Source organism: Lemur catta, chromosome 7, assembly GCF_020740605.2.
Source record: "Lemur catta isolate mLemCat1 chromosome 7, mLemCat1.pri, whole genome shotgun sequence".
Taxonomy (NCBI): domain Eukaryota; kingdom Metazoa; phylum Chordata; class Mammalia; order Primates; family Lemuridae; genus Lemur; species Lemur catta.
The window spans coordinates 75823159-75844182 of record NC_059134.1 but is presented as its reverse complement, the minus strand read 5'-3'; the positions used below and the strand labels follow the sequence as shown (position 1 = coordinate 75844182).

General features: G+C 34.1%; 1 protein-coding gene across 4 annotated transcripts in view; it reads right to left on the bottom strand.

Annotated features, from left to right (window-relative positions):
- Positions 1–21024, bottom strand: part of GAS2 (growth arrest specific 2) — a 122879-nt gene that overhangs the window by 32570 nt on the left and 69285 nt on the right. For 2 of the 4 annotated variants that reach the window (XM_045557689.1, XM_045557688.1), the window contains exon 7: positions 20398–20505. In XM_045557689.1, coding sequence (XP_045413645.1) covers positions 20398–20505 — 108 coding nt within the window. Of the gene's footprint in view, positions 1–7236; positions 7294–20397; positions 20506–21024 lie in introns of those variants that run through there. The other 2 variants (XM_045557691.1, XM_045557690.1) reach the window with 2 other exon arrangements.

Genomic DNA, 21024 nt, shown 5'->3' with positions numbered 1-21024 from the left:
ACTAGAGGGCAGGTAACCATTTAAAATCTGCTATAATTTCCACACAGAGTCTGACAATGAAGTACTACCAGTATAGGTAAGGCATGCCTAAATCGGTCCCACTTCCCAGAATTGCTCAAATATAAGCTAAGAAATCAGCTCTCCTGCTCCCCAAATAAGCTGAGCTTTGCACTTGCTCTTTTTGTCACCTCTGAAATGCTCTCCCTGCTCTTCTCTAGCCTGGCTCCTTCTCATCCTTTAGGTCTCATTTCAAATATCACCTCCTTGGAGAGGCCATCTCTCAGAGCTTTACCCAAAGAAACCCCTCCCAAATCCCATTACTCTAAATTGCATCAAATGTTTCCTTCTAACATTTGTCAGAACTCAAAATTACTTTGTATATATTTGCTTACTGGAAAAGAATCTGTCTCTAATAGAAAATATGCTCTTTAAAGGCAGGAACCTTGTCTTATTCACCATTCTATTTCCAGGAGCTAGAAAATAATTTATGGATTATCCTCTGAATGAATGAATAATCAGCGCTCTAAAAAATGAGTATTATAATTCACATTGCAGATGAGTCACACAGATTTTAAATAACTTGATCAAGGTGATACAGCAAGTTGATAGCAGAATCACTTGACCTCAGAAACTCTTTTAAGCTATAAATGTTTCTTCTCAACTAATTTTTTTTTTCCTGGGGGAAGAGTAATTTCTATTAAGAAGTCATCATTTTCAAAATTCTATTTTGTTCTTTACCTCTTCCCTCTATTTCATTAATATCCAATCAAGTCTACCCTCAAAATACTGTTCACGTTGTCCATTGGTTTTCCATTCTCTCTGCCATTTCAGTGAAGGCTAATAGCATATGAATGATTAGAGACACCTTCTAATTGGCAGCATTGTCTATATTTCCTTCTGCTCGTCCTATAATTCTTTGTACAAACCTCTGCCACATTAATTGCCTTAAACTTCAATTTATCTTTCTGTTGCTCAGTACTTCCAATTGCTGTCCAATGCCTTCAGGTTAAAATGTCATTTGGGAGGACTTTACATTCAAGACCTTTCACAACTCCCCCCAACCTCTCTTTCTCACATTACTGCCTACTTGTGTTCTCTATAATCTCCAGCCAAACTGGGCCACTCACTGTTCAAAGATCCCTGGAATTCCTCCTATGCCTCTGTGTTGCTTACCATATTATTCTCCCAAATTGCTCTTATTCAAGTCCCCTATATTTCTCAGAACACTGGTGAATTTCCACCTTCCCTTTGAAAGCTTTCCAGATAAATCTAACATACATTGAACCTACCTGTCTAAATCCATCAGTGCCTAAAATAGTGCCCATAATAAGTGCTGAATAAATGCCTGTCAAATGAATTAATGAATCTGTTGTTCCAAATCTTGTTTTTTCTCCTGGCACCTTTCATTTTGTCTTATTTTATTTGAATTATTAACTCTTGAGTCTCTTTCCACCTGGATCTTTGAAGTCTGAAGCCATGACTTCTAACCAGCTCCTTGCAAGAAGCAATACCTATTGTTTGAGCAATTATTCCATGTGCTTTAAACAAGTGAGCCAAACATCACATTGTATTATTGAAAAACTTGTATTATCTGATTTGTTGTATGGCTCAGGGTTTAACAACTACTGTACACATAAAACAGCTAACCCTACAGATCTTATCAGAGAGATCACTTGATGTTCAGAAGCATATTGCTATTTTTTCTCCAGTTAATATTTTACATATACGCAAATTACCATGTGTTGCTGCACCATGAAAGCAAATTCTCAGCCTGAGCCACTTTTTGTTGGACTCCTACTTGCATCCTCTTTTAACGTTTCTGATCCTCATGAAATGATAATCCAATAGCTATGATGCGCCAGCTACAGAAGAATGCCAAAACAAGCAGCCAGGATAGAAACTCTCATAAAACACTGTCCATACCCTTAAAGGCAGCACACATAAAAGATATACTGACCAGTGTTACATTTTCTCAGTGTTAAGTGAGTATTGTCATTTAATAAAGGCCATGGAAATTCAGAGGAAGGCATGAATTAATGAAGGCTGAGGTTTTATAAGAAGATATTATCTGAAACTCTCTTCAACAGCAGTACAACAATTATTGAGTCTCTGTACATGTCAGCATGTTCTATATGGTTCTACCTTCCATAAATTTATAAACTATAACTTAACTTTCATAGCTTTACATATAATTTTAAGATAAAGATAGACAATACTGACAACTTGCTCATTAATCATTTGGACATCGATTTAATCCAATCACAAGGAAGTCTTTCCTAACCACTCTAGTACATCTTCTTCAACATTATCCTTTTCTATCTTCTTTCTTATTAGTACATAAGATGAGCGTACTTATTTAATGATCTATGTTAGGGGTCATTGAACTATGGCCCATAGAACAAATCTGGGCCACACTCTATTTTTATAAATAAAGTGCTATTTGAACACAGCCATGCTAATTCATTACCTGCTGCACCTAAAAATATAAAGCAGTTGTAGCAGAAACCATGTACTCATGGAACTTAAATAATTATATCTGGCCATTTACTATCTGACTCTTGGTCTATGTGTTTATTGTCCATCTTCCAGAATATAAAAAGATTGTTTTGTTCACTGCTTGATCCGTGACACCAGTGTCAGGCACACAGTAGGTGCTTACTACGTGCTACTGACAACTCACAGACTTAACAGCAGATGAAGAAATTGTGTTAACATGTACCCAAAGCTCTGAACTCCACTGCACATCTGGAATCACTGCTTTCTGGGTATATTTGTAATGAACTCATGTAAAGAAATTTGTCAATGGCCAAAAAATACTCCAGGGAAGATTCTTGGCCCAAGGAGCAGTTTTTAATATAAATGCCTTGGTCTCACTGCAAGGCTTACTGGGGCAGAGCACTGTACTTTTTATAGCTCTGCTATGCTAAATGAAACGTGCACTAAATCACCAACAGACCTGGAACTGAGAATCTGAGTAACATCTGGAGAATAAGAGTATAGGGTAACAAATTTTTAAAAACTTGTTGATAGGATCACCAGTCTGTGCCTTTTTGTGAATTTATTTGACTCTTGTCAATTGATATTACCCAGAGGTTGTTTTTCTTAAAAAAAAAAACAAAAAAAAAACACTACAGTTGTAAAATATAAAAACACCATTTCCCATCATTCTCTTTTAGTTTCTATGAGTAGCCTACAATTTTATTCTATGTAAAATTCTCACCAAAGAAACTCTTTATTAACAAGTGGAAACTCTGACCTATTAAAAACCAGCCAAGTTCTCCATGCCAGGCAGATATGTCAGAACAAGCCAAAACTAACACGTTTCTTTTTTTGTTATTGTTTAAGCAACAAAAAGAACTTAACAGTGCTTTAATTTTAAATAACCTATATACCAAGATAGAAAGCCTCACCCAGTAGATAATATATATCTGGAATATTTATGAAGGGTGTCTCCAGGCTGAGCTGCCACCATCATGACCCACATACTTCCTAAGCCAATGTGGTTGGATGGTATTCCTCCAATTTTAGACCCTTGCAATTCATTTCTCTGCACTATAGCCTATGTAATTTAAAATGCAATCTACTTACATCTATCCCTTTCTAAAAATTATCTTATTGCCTTCAGGAGAAATCCAAAGCTCTCATAATACAAGTAGCTCTTCCTGAGTTGGCTCTATGTGGCTGGCCGGCTTCATGTCTCCCTGGCTACGCAAGCCTCTCATCTTGCACCCTACCCCTTGTCCTTGGCTCTGAAGGCTGTACTTCTACAGTTTTGATACTATCTCACTCTGTCTTCCTCTCGTGTTCTCTGTTGCTTCGGGGCCTTTGTGCATGCAGTTTCCCTTCCGATTCTGGTTGGAATACTTTCCCTTCTAGTTTGTTTGACCAACATCTGCTTATTCCTTGAGTCTCATCCCAGACTTTACTTTCTCCTAATAACCCTTCTTGACTCTTGAAGTTCAAATTAATAGAAAAAACCAATGATAGGTAAAACCCTGCTGAGAACTCCAAGCTCAAATCTAACCCCAAGAAATGCATCACATGAAAGATTGATGAAAAGTAGATCTCTAGCTTAACTTTGATGTTGAGTTTATGGTTCCCAAACATGACCTCAGTTCTTAAAGTCAATATATCAAGTACTGCTTTCAGTACTCTCTCATGCAATTCAACTCTGGGTTCCCTGGATTAATCTTCAAATGTTTTGCCACCAAAAAAGTCTAGGAATTATTATTTTAAACAAAGTTTAGCATACTAAATATACTTTAATCAAAGATGTGTCTTAATTTGAAAGCCCTTCTCTTTAAGAAAATCAGAAAGAGAACACAGTTAAGCATAAGCCACTTGTATATCGCCAACATCTAATAATTTGAAAAAGTCCTGAGTTATTTGGAGAAATACTTCTAATAGAGTAAATAAATTTGTAGATCATTGAATATAAAATTGCACATAAAATAAAAATGGGGCTCTGAGGTATTTAACTGGGAATTTCCAGGTAGCATATACTGAGTGGACACATTTTAAGATAGCAACACCTCTCTCACTAGCCTCCAGTTACGTGGAAACTGTTGGAATCTTATTGGTTAAAACAACATTTGCCACCTTTTTTATAACCTGCTGTGAGGGGTGGGGGGGTCAAGAAGTAGCATCTTGAAATGATGATCAAGTGAAAGAAATTGATCTGATAAATGGAAACAAAAACAGGCAATCTTGCTTCAGAGAGAACATTTCATACCAAACAAGCCCCAAGGAGAATAGCCAACTCCAGCCTGCATACATCTGGCAAGATCCAAAGATGGTCTAAATATGAGGGATTAAGACTGACGTGTGACATTGGACATAAGAAGCAAAGATGACTACAATATAAGTCACATCTGTGAAAAAGGGTTTGAAATGAGGCAGAGAAAACTGAAAACTGGGCACAGACATGGGTAATGAGACGTAGAAATGAAGACAGCTTGGCAAGCCTTAACAGCTAAAGTCAGAAGAGGTGGAGGACTGAGCTTCCTCTGGGGAATGGTGTGAGTAAAATAAGACCACAAGCAAAAGACAGCAGCCTCCAGTAGGAGGGAGAATTAGCAGGTTGGCACCGTGTAGCTCTCTGCTGGCCTTCAGAGGTATTTCAGCCTTTGGTGCCAAGGTACAACAAACCCTGAAGTCCTTAGCACTCTCCTAGAACTTCTTGGGTTCAAGAATGAATAGAGAAATGACTCTGATGTGGTTACTGAAGGCCCCTCTGATTGTTTTAGAACCAGAAAAGAGCCAGTGGAAGTAGCTCAGCTCCAAATTCTTTCTTCGAGCATTCTAGGTCTCTGAGAAATATAGGAAGCAAATCTTGCCCCTGACTTTAGTATATTTGACTTCAATTAGGACAATGCCAGTGTTATCATTCTATGTCTGTATTTAGACAGAAATAAAAACAAGGCTTCAAAATGAGGATGCCACCCCCAAAACTTGATAGTTTATCCTCTCTTCCTCTACTCATCTTCTCTGGGAATAGAGGGAAGGCAGAGAAAAGAAGAAAAGAGAACTCTGCACAGTTTTTTGCCTCCCCAAAGGGAGATTTGAACTGCCTCCAAAATAAACTCACACTCCACCTCCATTAAAAACCTCCAGTACAAAATCCATGATGCCTACTGACATCATACTAACTTCAGAAATACTCTTTAGAGATTCACATTAAAACATAAAGAATCATAACTAGGGTTTTTAGAAAATGGCATTCCTATCTTTCTAGTTCAATACACATGACCTATTAAAAGACACTGATGAAAAGTAAAACATTACATTTATAGGACACAAGGAGAGGTGTGGCACTTTAAGTAGTGAAAAGAACACAGATACGCATATTCTTTGAACAAAAAAAACCTGTCAGGCAACATCTTCCTCTTTAACCAAGTGACACCTGAATAGTGAAATGGGAAACTTAACACCAGCCAGCAAGAGTGGTTCGGTCAACTCTGGTGATGAGTGGGGATCAAAGCTGTCATAGTCAGATTAGCTCCACAGATTTAGGTTTCATGTTCATTTAATAGTAACTTGCTTCATAATTCTCTATGCAATACCTTTCAACAGGCCCAAGAAAAGTTATGCCTGGTGTTTCTGCCACCCCACTCAATCATACACGCTTATGTTCTATAACATATTTGCAGGTCTGTTGAAATTTTAGAAGTGAAATTTCAGGCACTCATCTCTTTCTGCTGCCTGTCAACTATTAATTTGGATAATCAATTAAATTACATTGACTTGTCAGAATAATTAAGTAATATGTGACCAATATATACATTGTTAAACATAATCTTTACAAAGAAACAGAGATTACAGAGCAACCGTATCCTCAAGATTTCTAATAGTTCTTTCACATGGCACACCTTTACAAATGTGGTGAATGAATGAAGGAATAAGTGCTAGATAAAGGAATGCATTTACCCATACTCTTATAGAAATCTAAACGTATTCTCATAATGTACTTTCAACATATGTTCATCCAGTTTGAAGCAAAATTTATAAAGTGGGATTTCTCTTAATATTATTTTGTATTGAGACAAGACTTTCTCAAGTAAGCTGCGCTTTCTAAATGATAGTTATTAATATTTAAAACCTAAAAATGAGCTAATCCTCCCGTGTGCCCTGGCAATCTCAGTATCTCAAATTCAAATTTTGTTCCATTCCTGTCCTCTTTAACCTTTATCGAACTGGCCTGTTAAAGTACTGATACATCTGGAGGTTAGGTATGGTGTCAGGAGCAGAAATTTGCCAGAGATCCGTGAGGGTCCATTTGTGTTAGACTACAAAGGGCAATTTGTGCAATGGGAGTAGAATGGAGACATTCTGAAATTATATATTTTATTTTTATTCCACAAATGTAATTTCAAATATTTGAAAGCCAAGAACAGGATGATATTGCATGTAGAAGCTAAACCCAGTTTATATGTTAAAACATTTTTAATAATAAGTCAAACAAAGGAATGTGCTGGAGAATGGGAATTACACTAAGAAGAAGACATACACTAGGTTACTGCCTGCCACCCACCCACAATAAACCCCAGATTGCCGTTTTTAAAAAGTATTATGGGAAAACCAAAGGAGAAACAGTGTTTTTTAGTACCTCACTTAAAAAAACAAAAGGGACAAAATACTGAGTTTCGGGTATTCAACATCCCTCATTGGATTGGAGGTCAAGGCTCCACAGTGAAAGCAAAGTGGAGGTATTTTCCCCTTAATTATCTAAGTAATTACCTTAAATGTCTGCTTTGCTTTGGCTGTGGAGACATAGTCACAAACATGAAGACCCTACTGAAACAAGAAGATATGAAGTTCATAAAATGCTCTCTAATGCAGAAAGGCACACTAACATCACCTAAAAATGCAAACTGTGATCTTTTATCACAGGATTAAAGAAAACTTTCTTTTTAGCTTATAATGAGAATAACTATTTCTATATTATTTCATATCCTGTAGTGAAGGCAAATTTTATTGCATAGTAATTCACATTAAATGATAAGTGAGGCATATACAGTCTGAGAATCATAGACTGCGTTGGCTGTTGGCATTTCAAAACACAAATATTAGAATTATCTTTCTTCTGGCATCCTTTGTTCTCCTGTTCCAAAATAAAAGATACATGCAAGGAAATAATTTTGCTAGGGAAACAGATATCAAGTCTGTGTCTCAGTTCTGCAAAAGAAACATAACAGACTTAAGAGAATATATAATAAAGTCCTGGGAAAAATTAAGTAAATGAAATCTTTATTTTCAGTATGAAACTTCCTACTTTGGGGTAATATCCTACTATCTTGTTCTGACTTCCCTGCTACTCACTCAGCTCACTGGTGTTGACACTTTGCTTCCTATCAAAACCTTATCATTGCATTTACCGTCAGAAAATTGTGTGATACAGGAAATACTTTTTTCTACTTCGCCACTTTCTTCTGTTGTCATTAAAATGCATTTATGCAGCATTCTAATCTCACAATTGGAGAGATTAATTTACAATTAGATTAGAGGTTCTAAACTCACAAGGAGACACTTATCTGAAAGGTAATTTGTTGAAAAGCTTTCAAAAAGAATCAAAGGATATGTTTCAAATTCTCAGTCTAAGCATCAAGGTAATAACGTCATCTTTCAAAAACATTAGTTTCCTTTTCCATGGTTAGATAGTATTGTGGCTGGAATTTCTTTATTAGTCAAGGCTATCTTCCTTTTTATCCTTATAATATTTCATCTTCACCTTCCCTATAGTTGATATACATGTTATCCATCAGATCTATGGATGGTGTACATGGGGAAAGATCCTGTTTACATCTTTGGTGCTAAGACGTTAAAATTCAAGTTTCTCTCAAATTCTTCCAGTGCTCATTGGAGAATTTCTTTTTGCTACAAGATGTTGAAGAAATAGAGGAGATAAATGATATCCACAAGGTTGGACATGAGACACATTCCTTTTATTGTTCCTGAGAATACCTCTAGTTACTTGTTATGTTGGCTGTAGGTTTTTAGAGAAATAGTAAGAGGTATAAAGGTGTTTTGTAAACATCACTGTGGGAAAAGAGTTTTGTGACATATACATTGTGGTTCAAATTATCTGCTTGTGCAAGGTTAAAAGCCACCTTAGCCTTAGTCCTACCAGGTGAGCAGGGAATGGGACATTAACAAAACTGTGTGCCATGTCAGTTTCCATATTTTTTTCTATTAACACAGGACTGCAAAGGACAATGATTACCAAAAAAAAAAAAAAAAAGTCCTGGGCTGAGTAATGTTATCATGCCTAACACATTGATAGATGATAACAAATTAATGTGTTACTCTTTGGGTACTGCAGTTCTAGAATGGAATTCTTGGAGATCTTATGCCTAAAGCAAAAGGTAGAAGACAAATTTGAAATAAGGCCTGCCTCTTATCTGCCTTTAAATGAGGCCTCAGACTATGCAATGATCTCTACCACCTTTATTCTATACAGGTCGGATTTTAGGAAAAATAAGACAAATGACCCATGTTCTCAGTGAAAGTTAGAGATTGTTAACCGAAATATCATTTTCTGGGAATGGGCACAAATAAAACGTTGGATGAGTTGGTTTCAAAAAAGGATTAGAAAACCCAGTTTGTGGTGATGTCTCAAATAATTATAATTTTTCCCCATGGAGTTTATAATCCTCTAAAACTTGTCTATAACACACACTAGATTGTAAGAATTCTTGGCTAAAGAAGGCTTTTTTCCATAATTGACAAAAGCGTCAGAAGGACAAGGTGTGAATGTAGTGCCTGAGGATTAGAAGTTGGCATGAAAAGCTGGTATGTAAAAGAGATGGTGACATAAAAGAAAGCTACAATTAGGAGACAAGTAATGACTTGATGTAGTGATTTCTTCTTGCTGGTTATTTTTTTTTTTTCTTTTAGGGAAACAGGGCAACTACCAGCAAATAACTTGCTGGCTGTTTTTTGTTTTTTTAAGTAACATCTGGAATTTCATAATAAAGAAAAGTCAGTGATATATCCTCAGGCCAATATTCAACCTGAATACTCACACCTTGTTCCTCCCCAAATCTACATAAATAATTCCTTAAGATTTCAGTATGCTTCTAATAAGATAGCAGGCCACGGCAGACTATGTCATCAAGCAGTGTACATCAAAGCTTCAAACGAAAATAAAATTCAAACACACCATTTCAGTGAACTAAAAATTGATGCGAATCAGTAAGACTTCTGCAATGGAAGCCTTGGTAGTTTAGGTGAAGGGTCCAGGACCAAGACTACATGTTTTTATTGAAGAGCTGAAATTCAAAATGTCAAGTATTAGAGGAAAATGCACGGCAAGCTCTATAATGACCAGCCCTATGGAAACTAATCTCCCCAATTTTATGAAAAGGATAGCACTAAATGAGTCTAATTTATTATGGTGAATGTGGTAATGGCAGCATTTCTACCAGGCTTGACTATATTCAATACAAATTCAAAATGGCCACATTTGCAACATATATTTTTAAATGAATCTGGCTGTATCTTGTTTATGCAACTTGAGCCCATGGGAGAACTATATACAACTTATATGACAGATATTTCAGTTTGTTCTTTGGTGGCTAGAAGGCTCATCAATTATTCAAGAACACAACACATTAGGTATGACTATTTCATTTCTTTCCCTTTTGGAAAAAATCATTCACATTTGCATCAGTACAGAACATATAAACCAAGAAATATTCTTGTTGGGGAAGACTACAAAAGAAAGGAAGAGAAAAATCTTATAACCTTTGTAAGTTAATATTACAATGTATTATGTATTTTGTAATTTAAGGGAAATGCTTTGAAAATCAAAAACATAGTGAACAACTGTTTTCATCTATGCAAAGTTTTTAAAAAAACTTCAAAGGGAAATTTTATTGTGTGACATTTAAAGCATGGAATTTAATATAAAAAATCTTATAATATGATTTATCCCGGATCAAATACTTGCTAGCTGGGTTACCTTAGGAAAGTTACTAAATATCTATCAGCTGCAGTTTCCTCATCAATAGAATGTGTTAATTAATGGTCACACTATGGTAATGAAGCTAAAATGAGATAATATATAAGTGAATGTATTTTACAAGCCATATAAAAATAAGATATCAGCACTGCCATCAAGTAACAAGATAAAAACAGTTAAGAAAAAAGGTTATTTAAAAATTACTTAACACCCATTTTTAGAAAACTTGCTTTCAAAGCATTAGTTGCTATGCCAAAGTTTTCATTTTGCACTTGGTCATAAGTTTACTTTAGAGCCTTTAATAAAAGTATAAAAAGGTGCAAAACACAACTTCACCTCCCTGCCCCACCATAACATGCTCAGAAAATCCTTCCATATCTAATCAAACTAAGAAGATTTAATCTTAACTGAGCAAAGGCCAATTGTAAATGAAAATTTATAATTGTAGTAAATTGTGAATCTTCCTAAGTTTCTTCATTCTTAGAATAAATTTTGCTTTTGGAAGACTTTCCAAGTATGGTCAATATATTGAAAAGAATATCAATTAATATACTAAACAATATGAAAACCGTTCTTCTTGAGTTTTCTAATTTTTTAAATTTTATTTTTGTTGCTGTTTGATAAAACCGTTTCCTGGGTGCTATCTTCTGCCTCTCCAACAGGGATTAGCTGCTAAATTTCATGCTTTGCCAAAGCACATAGGTAAAGGAATAAGCAAATTAGGGGCTATACATCAAGTGCAGGTCAATTATCAAGGGATGTTAAAAGGTTGAGCAGTAACACTTACAAAATGACATGCCAAAAGACTATTCTGAAATGAAATGCATAGCATATATTTAAAACCGTGGGCTCTGAAATCAGATACACTAAATTCAAATAAAATTATGGACGCTTACTAGCTGTGTGATCTCTGACAAGTCATTAACTATCTAATGCTTACTTTCCTTATTGTTAAAATGAGGATCATAATAGTGTCTACCTCAAAAAGTTGTGAGAGCTATATAAAAGAATCTAAGGAAAGTACTTAGAAAAACACCTAATACACTCACTAAAAGCATTCAGTGAGTATTAAATAGTACACATATAGGAATGTTGAAAAAAAGACTTATTTTTCTCACAAAATTCTTGACTAGGGATTTAAATTTCAGGCACAGAAAAATCAACTTCTTTTAAAATCAATTAAAATGCTAAATTACTGGACTAATTCAATTCTCTAATATTGTTGCTTTTCACTACACACACACGTGTGTGTATGGATTATATACATAGATATACATACACATACAAAACATTACCATTAATATATAAGACATACATCTATATATATTTAACAAATTTATCTTAATAACAGGAAGGCTATAGCAATGCAGAAATTGAGAATGCAGATCATAGGAACTGTGTATTTTCTCAGTGAAGTCATTCAGTTTTCTGATGTCTTAATTAAATATTTTTGATTTGTGGCTAGTGAGAAAAAAATTGTTCATTTATTCTAGATGCAGCATAATGGCTACAGAAAATTATTCAAGCTGAAGTAAAGTCAAATGTGTAATTATTGCACAATTTAAAGACATCGTAACCCTTGCTAATTGAGTTAGAGTTGAGTAAGAATGCTTATGTAGTGAGGTGACGGTAGACAATTTAAAAATCCTAAACATTGCTAAATGGTCAATAGTGGCAAATTATCAGGGAAGAATGATTTTTGGTTTTGAGTTCTCATTTATTTATTGTTTTTACATTTGATATACTCTTAACAAGTCATTGGAAGAAGAAATGGAATTCTCTAGCTTGAATAAGAATGTCCAGATATATTAGCTATTTTTTCCATTCCTATAATAAATATTAACTTTCACTTTTTTCTTGCTTTTAAAAGTGACGTCAACTAGATATAGTGTCAGGCTGCAATCTTGGATAAAGTACAGTTTAAATTTTCTTTATACTTGAAGATTTCCAACCTCAAAGGATAAGTCTCAGAAAGAAAACACCCCATCAAGCTGAATTCTTCACAGCAAGGGCAAGTCATTATTTATTTTGTATATGTCTTTCTCAGAGAAAAGGGGTTAAGAGGATTTATGAATATTTGCAAAGTCCTTTGAGAGATGTTTTACCAAAGTGTAAATTATATCCAGCCTCAGTGAATATGATTAAATGACAAATGAGAGTGTTTTTCATGGAACAAAGACGCTACAACAAAAAGAATTTAAAAATTGAAATTAAAGCACATAAATACATTGTAAATGTTATTGCTTGTTTTTTTTTTTTAATGAATTAGTGCTCAGTTTTGAGGCACTTGGGCAAAGAATGGGACCGAGTTTGCAAATATTCATGTAATTAATAGCAGTCATTTTTCTCTCACCTTGGATTAAAGCACTATAAATGTCTGAAGTGTTATATATATTAGAAGCAATGCAACCATATTTTTCCTTTAGAAACAACTATAAGCCATTGTATAGTTGTGAAATCATAATCACTGCTCTAATAAATTGCTAAATTATACAAAGGGATTACATTTTTTTTCAAAAAATGCATTTTTGACTTTTAGCTGCTGAGCAATGGCCACCTCTGCAATGTTTCTACTAAGATAAATGGAGGTTTTAATCTTCTTGTTACTCATTTAAAATTCCTTTGCATTTTTCCACAACAGCCTATTTTTCATCACCAGGAAAGGTATGCAATGTGAACCATGCTACTTTTTACTCACAGTAAATCAATATGTGTCATAAGAGCAGAAAGAACGTAATATCTCTCACTATCATTGGACCTCCCCTTAGAGCAAGTCCCAGTAGACATTGCCAAGTTCAGTTGCTATAGCAACAGAGCTCTGGTGCCTCTCTTGCTTGGTTTGTTTCAGAGAGTTGATTTTTACCACACAGCATAATCCTGAAGAATTTTTATGGTAAAGAAGAAATTACACAGAGTCAATAACAATGTCGGTGATTTTTCTATTGATCTGTAATGATTTAATTTAAAAGTAGCACAAAGAAGGTAACTCTATAACACTTCAAATCCCTTTGCTGACTTCCAATTAAATTATTCATTGTCTTTTCTTTAGGCTCTCAAGTACTCATATTTCTTAAACTAGAAAAATACCCTTAAACCATTACTGTGTAAGTATAAAATCTCATATGTTTTTACCCAACTGTGAAGTTCTGCTATGAAAATGTCTTGAAATAATACTAATCTACTTTAAAAATATCTACAATTAGCAAGAGACAATACAACAAGGCTATACTGGCAATATGGGAGAATTCCTTTATGACTTCTATTAAGAAGATAGCAGGAAAGACAACAATATATATTATAATATATAGAATTCTAATTAGTTTTATCTATTAAATGAGATAAATGGATAAAGCATTTTGAACAGTGCCTGGCATATAGTAAACACCTAATAAATATTGATATACCTTTTATCACTAGAATACAGTCAGATAAACACATTATATCCATTTCTTTACATTAAGCACTATTGATTATGCAATTGTGATGACCTTTGTATTCTGAATGTTTTAAAAGTAAAAATGGTATAAGGTTGCAGTCTCCAATGCCTGGGCCATGGACTGGTACAGGTCTCTGCCCTATTAGGAACCAGGCCACACAGCAGGAGGTGAGGGGCAGGTGAGTGAGCAAAGCTTCATCTGTATTTACAGCCACTCCCCATTGCTTGCATCACCGCCTGAGCTCCGTCTTCTGTCAGATCAGCAGTGGCATTAGACTCTGCATTACAGTGAGTTAGTTGTATAATTATTTCATTATATATTACAATGTAATAACAGAAATAAAGTGCACAATAAACATAATGAGCTTGAATCATCCTGAAACCATAACCCCCCACTCCCAGTCCCTGGAAAACTTGTTCCTGGTGCCAAAAAGGTTGGGGACCGCTAGTATAAGGAATACTCTCCTACAGTTGAGCATTAATTATATTATAATAAAGGTACAGATAATCTTTAGAGGACTAGATTTATGAATAAAATATTTGCATTTGATGGACATGCCACTGGAGGCAGCTTGGAGTGAAATATATTGTAAGTCTGGGAGTCAGGGCTTGAATTTTATTCATCATACTACTGGAGAACTTAAACTCTCTAAGACTTTATTTTTTCACCTATAACACAATGATAAAAACAATTTCCCAGCTGAATGTTTGAGAGGATTCTGTGAGACAATACAGAAAGTATTGGTAAAATGCCTGGCACAAATGATCCTTATTAGATTTTAGCTGCCTTTCCTCTAAAGGTTTTCCAGTCATGTTCTTGAAAATCATTTCCAAGTAACACTTGAAGGGAAAAATGAGTAAAATTCAATATTCTTTAGTACCTTAAGATACATAGGTTTTAACTGTGGCAAGATGTGGAAAACTTTCATTTCAATACAATTCTATGTTACAATTTATTCAAATTTGTTTCAATTGATAATATTTTTCCCAAAGTATATTTTCATAGCCTCTCAGAATAGGATGATGCTTCTGGGGAAAAAAGAAAGTGGTAAGGGGACCATTTTTATGATTAAATACATTTGGAAAATACCATATATTCCATTTCCCTCTAGGAGCTTATAGATCACATTAGTATATTTACCCCTCCAAGAAATTCTAGGTAAAGAAATCAGTAAGGAGTGCATGTAAATTTGTGAGTCTGACTGCCAGGTTTGATCCTCACTTCCAAGGGATATTAGCTTATAACTTTTGGGAAATTACTCAACCGCTGTGTATCAGCTTCCTTATCTGCAAAAGGGGAATGGCAACACTATTTCCACACTGGAATGAGAGGTTATAATGAGGTATGTCAAGTGTTCAGATAGATGCTAATAAACTTAATTATCAATAATAATAATTATTAAAGAAGCCTGTTTAAGTTTTTTACCATATTACATTTTCTTTATAAATAATATCTTTGAACATCTTGGGAATGTTCCCAATAGTTGGGAATTCCCAACCATTATCCTTGGGAATATATTTTGAACAACCCTAAAGTACAACATTGGGGTAGCGATAAATTCTAATTAAGTTAAAAATTATTCTTCACATTAGTGACCAAAGTAGCACAAAACATCAGCATCCTCACAAGATATGATCCCACTGGCTGTTATTTTGCCAGAAAGTTCTAGTACCAGAACATTAGAGCAACTTTCTAAAGTGTAAAGATCTTACCCATAGATGGTCTACCCATTAGAGTAATATCTGCATCCATTTCATGCATTAGCACAGATCAGTTTATTACATTAGGTTATTTTCATGTCACTAAAACCTGATACCTAAAGGAATGGAACACCAAGTGTTCAAGGCTTTAATGATTAGTAAAGAGAAAATTGAGTACATGTCATCTCACTAATGGAATCTACAAAGAGAAGGCACATTATCCAGATAGTAGATAAATGTTGCATGTTTCCTAGTGCTAATTCTAAACAATGTGAGTTTTCAAAGTGGAGAGATAAAATAGTAAAGAAAGATAAGAAAAGGTAAGAGCTTCCTCCAAAGAAAAATATGTTACAAGTTCACAACAAAATGCAAAATCTTCCCGTCTAAATATTACCATGGCTCCAATAAACCTTTCTACTCTTTTCCAGAAGATAGAAAGCTTAACAAAAGGACCATTCAAATAAGCAGTCTGCTAATTAATCTGACAACTTTCAGAGGGCTTTTCATTTATTCTCAAATTTGTAAGTGTATCTGGTTGTTGGTTTCTTTTAAAGAGTTCATATTTTTAAATATCATCAGAAATAAATGCAGAACATAGAAAAATCAATCATAATTCTATGTCCTCAACAATTAAAATCTATTTTCAAATATTCATTTTCTTCAAGTTGTAATCATAATTGTGTATTGTTTCTACACAAAGCTATTTTATATGCAAATGTAAATTTAAAAGCCTATTTTTTCCACTTAACATTACAACTTAAGCATTTTCTCCCATCAATACAGAGAAGTCTTCAAACAGATCATTTTTAGTACCCGAATGGTCATATTCTTCCATGATCAGACACGAAAATGATTTCCAATTGTGTTGTTGGTACAACAAATCTCTTCCTACTTATAGTTCTTTCTAGATATTAGTTTTCAAACTTCAGCACACATCAGAAACACCTGGAGGGCTTCTTAAAACACAGGTGGATAGGCCTTACCCTCAGCGTTTGATTCAATAGGTCATGGGAGAAGCCCAAGAATTTGCATTTTTAACAAGTTCCCCAGATGATACTGAGGCTGTACATTTGGGGACTACTTTAAAAATCAGTTGGAGTATTTACACAGAATACAGTCACCAAATTGGGGTTGATAAGTCGAACAGCACAGACAATTCCATTGCATCTAAGATATATTTCTGAAGTTTCTTTCTATAAGTTCATTCAGATGTGTATTGCCAACTGGCTTTTTGATACTTGAAGCCTAGGAAGATACCAACTAATCAAGTGAACAAAAGAATAAGAAAATTCTTACTTCTCTTTTCCCTGAAATCAACACATTGGTACTTAGATCCATCTATTTACATTTCAAAGATACTGTGGCTGAATGGGAATAATCCAAATCTCTGTTACTGCAGAAATCGGCAAGGAGTTTTTATCATCATCATCCAAATTCAAATGTCACTGAAAAATAACTTAAATATTTATACCTTGGAGGATAGTAAATTGCATCTGTATAACATAAATATAAATTATCTGCATGTGATAGTTAAAAAAATTGTTACTCATTGGAAGGTATAAGGTAAAAATCTGGCTTTGAGGAATTGGTTTGGATACACTAGAAATAAGAAAATTCCTGTTTGGCAAGGAATTATTAGGATATTTTACTAAAAACCACAGTAAAAAATCTCAGAGGTTTTTCTTTGTACTAAAAGATTCTTTTTATTTGGGTAGAGATTAGTTCCCCACCTGCAAATGGAGATATACACACATAAACAAGCATGTCTACGTAAGCATATAGATGCAGCTATATAAGTACATATTAGATAGCTATGTATAGGAAGTATCTATCCATACACTGGTTCTAGAAATCCAGAGACAAGACATATGCTTAGCAAAGACATTCTTCAGAAAAATGTTTTCCTGGCTCTTCCTCTGAAATCTGCACACATTTTTATATTTGTCTTTCTTATTTGTTGTTATTGTATTTGTTCGAATAGATAAAAAGAAGATATGTTCATATATGTACATAATCATAAAACCATACATAAGTAAAGTGGTTGGGTGCTGTCAACAAACCTTGGAAGGCAGTTAAGCAATAAAATTGTTAATTGGGTTTACATTGAGAAGAGTAAGTCAAGAGTAAATGTGTTAGCTACAGGCTTATTAAGAAAATCTTGTATTTATGACTTTCTAAGGGATAATTGTTTCTGAGTCAGTGTTTTGGTAATTGTGTTATCTTGAAGTAAGGGTGAAGTCAACAGTCCTAACAGCCTTAATTGACGGTGAATTGTTCTTTCTTTTGGACAGGTTCATTATGACCATATGAATACACTGCTGCTCTCAGGAGGGACAGATAACTAGGGGACAAATGCTAAGATGCCATGTATATTTCACTGTATGTATATTTTATGGCATAATATCCATAAACACAGCCAAGTAAATATGACCACATTAGGTACCCTCAGCAAATGTGACAAAGTTTAACATATACCCACGTTAAAAATACAAACTTAAGAAATGTATGACTGCAATGAAGACACTGGGATGGTCACCCACTTAGTGTGTGTAAGAATTTGACCACAGGCATTTACTACTTAATCCAGGTGTTCAAAGAAACCACCACAGTTAAAATACTAGCAGTGACAACCATATGATCATTTGAAAACCAATTAAATACCTCTGAGATTTTGTAATAATTGCCAGTTCCTTTCAATGAGTGAGAGCAGAATGACAATCAAACATACTCCCTACCACAAATCCAAAGTACTAGCAAAAGCGTGCACACATCAACGAGACATTTTTAGTTTGTCCATTTAGGAGGAAGCAGGAAAAAAATATGCAATGCAAAGCACATATGACCTGCCTGTAAAATTTTAACTTCTAAGCCTCTAGAGATAACCAGAGATAAGGAGATGAACCTTTTTAGAATCATTTTACTCCATCAGGGTGGAAATGGACTCATGGCAAGCCAGAGGACAAGAATTGCAATCAATATATGTTCATATGTTCATGAATACTTTCCTTTTTTGACAAATAGTTTTGGTTTCCAAATTAGGGAGTGACAGTGTCCTTTTTAGAAAATTAAGTATTTTTTTAAAAAAGGGGTTAATTTTCGATTGAAATATGTCATAAAAATGATAAAATTGTATGTGGACAGTGCAAAAATCAAGAAAGTAAATTATTTAAAATTCAATAAAACACTGTTCTAAAACACAGGTCATAATAGCGTGATGCCATTACTTGCTGGGCTAATTGGTGAATAATCACATCACAGTTAACTCTCTTATTGCAAGCTTACATAGGACATTAGAAGTATGAAACCAAGCGTACCCAATATCTTCTGATATATTAATTTATATTAAATTAAAATGCTATCACTAAAAAATGCAATTTTTTTCAGTAAAGCAAATCCCAATTTCTCAATTTCTTTTCTCAACTCCTGAAAAGAAAAATGGAACATCAAAAAAATACCCATATACTAAATGCTATAAAAACTTATGCTATTTATAAATACGGGTATTAATTCTTTCACAAATGATTAAATGTGGAAGATTAGACACAAATATATGTAATATATATTTTCATCTGAAGATATTAGATTACATTAGAGAGGAAATTATCTACTTTATTAGTCAGGTTTTTTATTAATACTTCCATTATAAAAAGGAGTAATTATTTAAACAAGTAAAGCCATATGTTTTGATTCTAAACTCAAGGGCCTAATATTCTAAAGGAGACTGATTCACAACTGAGAAAGGTCAACCTGGTAAAATTTAAATACATCTTTTGAGATTCCAAATCACTATTATGTATTATAGTACAGAAAGCAAGCAGTTTGGGTAAAAAAAAAAAATTATGTTATCCTTGCAATAAAGAACAAAGAACAGTAAGCCACTCAGGCAACTGTCTTTCCTAGTGAGGCCATTCACCCAATTTTGTTCCCAAACCCCTAATACTAACATATTGTTATATCCCTTTTGTTGCCATTCCAAAGCAGAATAGCAACTTTCTGGAAATTAGAAAAAAAAAAAATCAGTAAAAGTTGACCTAAAATTAGGTTAAAATACAAAATAATGAACATCATATTTTAAGGCTAAATTATGATCAAACTTTTCTTCAAATATATGTTACAGAGACTTAAAAAAGGAAATGTCATATAAATAAGTTTCAGTGAAAAATACAAATCAAGAAAACTTTATACTGACAATATTTCTACTGGGCCACACATATTGTAAGAATACGAATTGATTGTACTAGATGTATACATTCAAACCATTCTGTTCTATAAAATAACAAGATACTTTTAACTTATTAAAATGAGAATAGTTTTTGTTCCTAAATCAGAACCTCTGTTTTTTAAGAAATGGCTAAAGTATAAGTCAGAAAAATACTTTTATGTACTAACTGTAAGTTTCTAGGAATATATCAGTACTATATTTTTCATTTTCTTATTTTTAAAAAGAATTCTTGGTCTTAGGAAAAGTCACAAACATTTTGAGAAATTAAATTCTCTTAATTATTAGCAAAACATCACAAGTGAAAAGCATCTTTATTGTTTGATTTCTATGACGTCTTTGGTGTGTATGTGCCTATGTATATGTAAAAAGAGATAGACAGTTCTATTTATTTAGCCCTCAATAGTACATTATACTGTATGCAACCTTAAAAAATATTCAGACCTTGCATCTTTAATCCAACTGTAAGCACCATAAAGAAATTTCTGCTTAGTAACCTGTCATATTTCCTCTGTAACCCTCGAATCAAATTCTGCACAATCCCATAAAGAACAAGATAAAAAGTGGAAAGTAAAACTTTACCCTAATGAAGAGGATCTTTTCTCCCACTCGGTATCTTCCTTGGGAGAGCCGCTCTACACAGAACTTACTTGGGCATTTGCAAGGAGGATCTTCAGAAATTTGTTTCACCTGAAGTAGAAGAGCAGGCAAGTTCACTCTCAATCAGGTTGTGTTTACATTGATTTGTTCCAAGGGCTCTGAGGCCCCTGGACCATTAATGATTTTAAACTTTATATGTTGGCAAAATTAGAGATGTCTTTCACTGAAAAATGAAGAGGCTGTCTAACATTAAGTTAGCGATTAGGCTCATGACTTTGAGTTCTGAGTTTCTCCCATCCTATCATACCTGGTCCATAGATACATCCACCCAAGGATTAATATTTAATAGAATTCTGTCCCTAGAGATTTTTTGAAAGGTTATTCCTCAATGGGACAGTGATAATAAAACAAGAAGTCTAAAAATTGGATAACGATAATGTCATTCCATTCCAATAATGCAGAACCATATTCTGGGATGGGGGTGTGGTCTTAAGACCAACGAATGAGTCTGTATGTGCTTTCTCCAGTGTTTTTATGTGTGCATCTCTTTCTATATTTGTTTATAAAATGTGTTTAAAATATAAACAGGCGTATATATAAATTATGTTT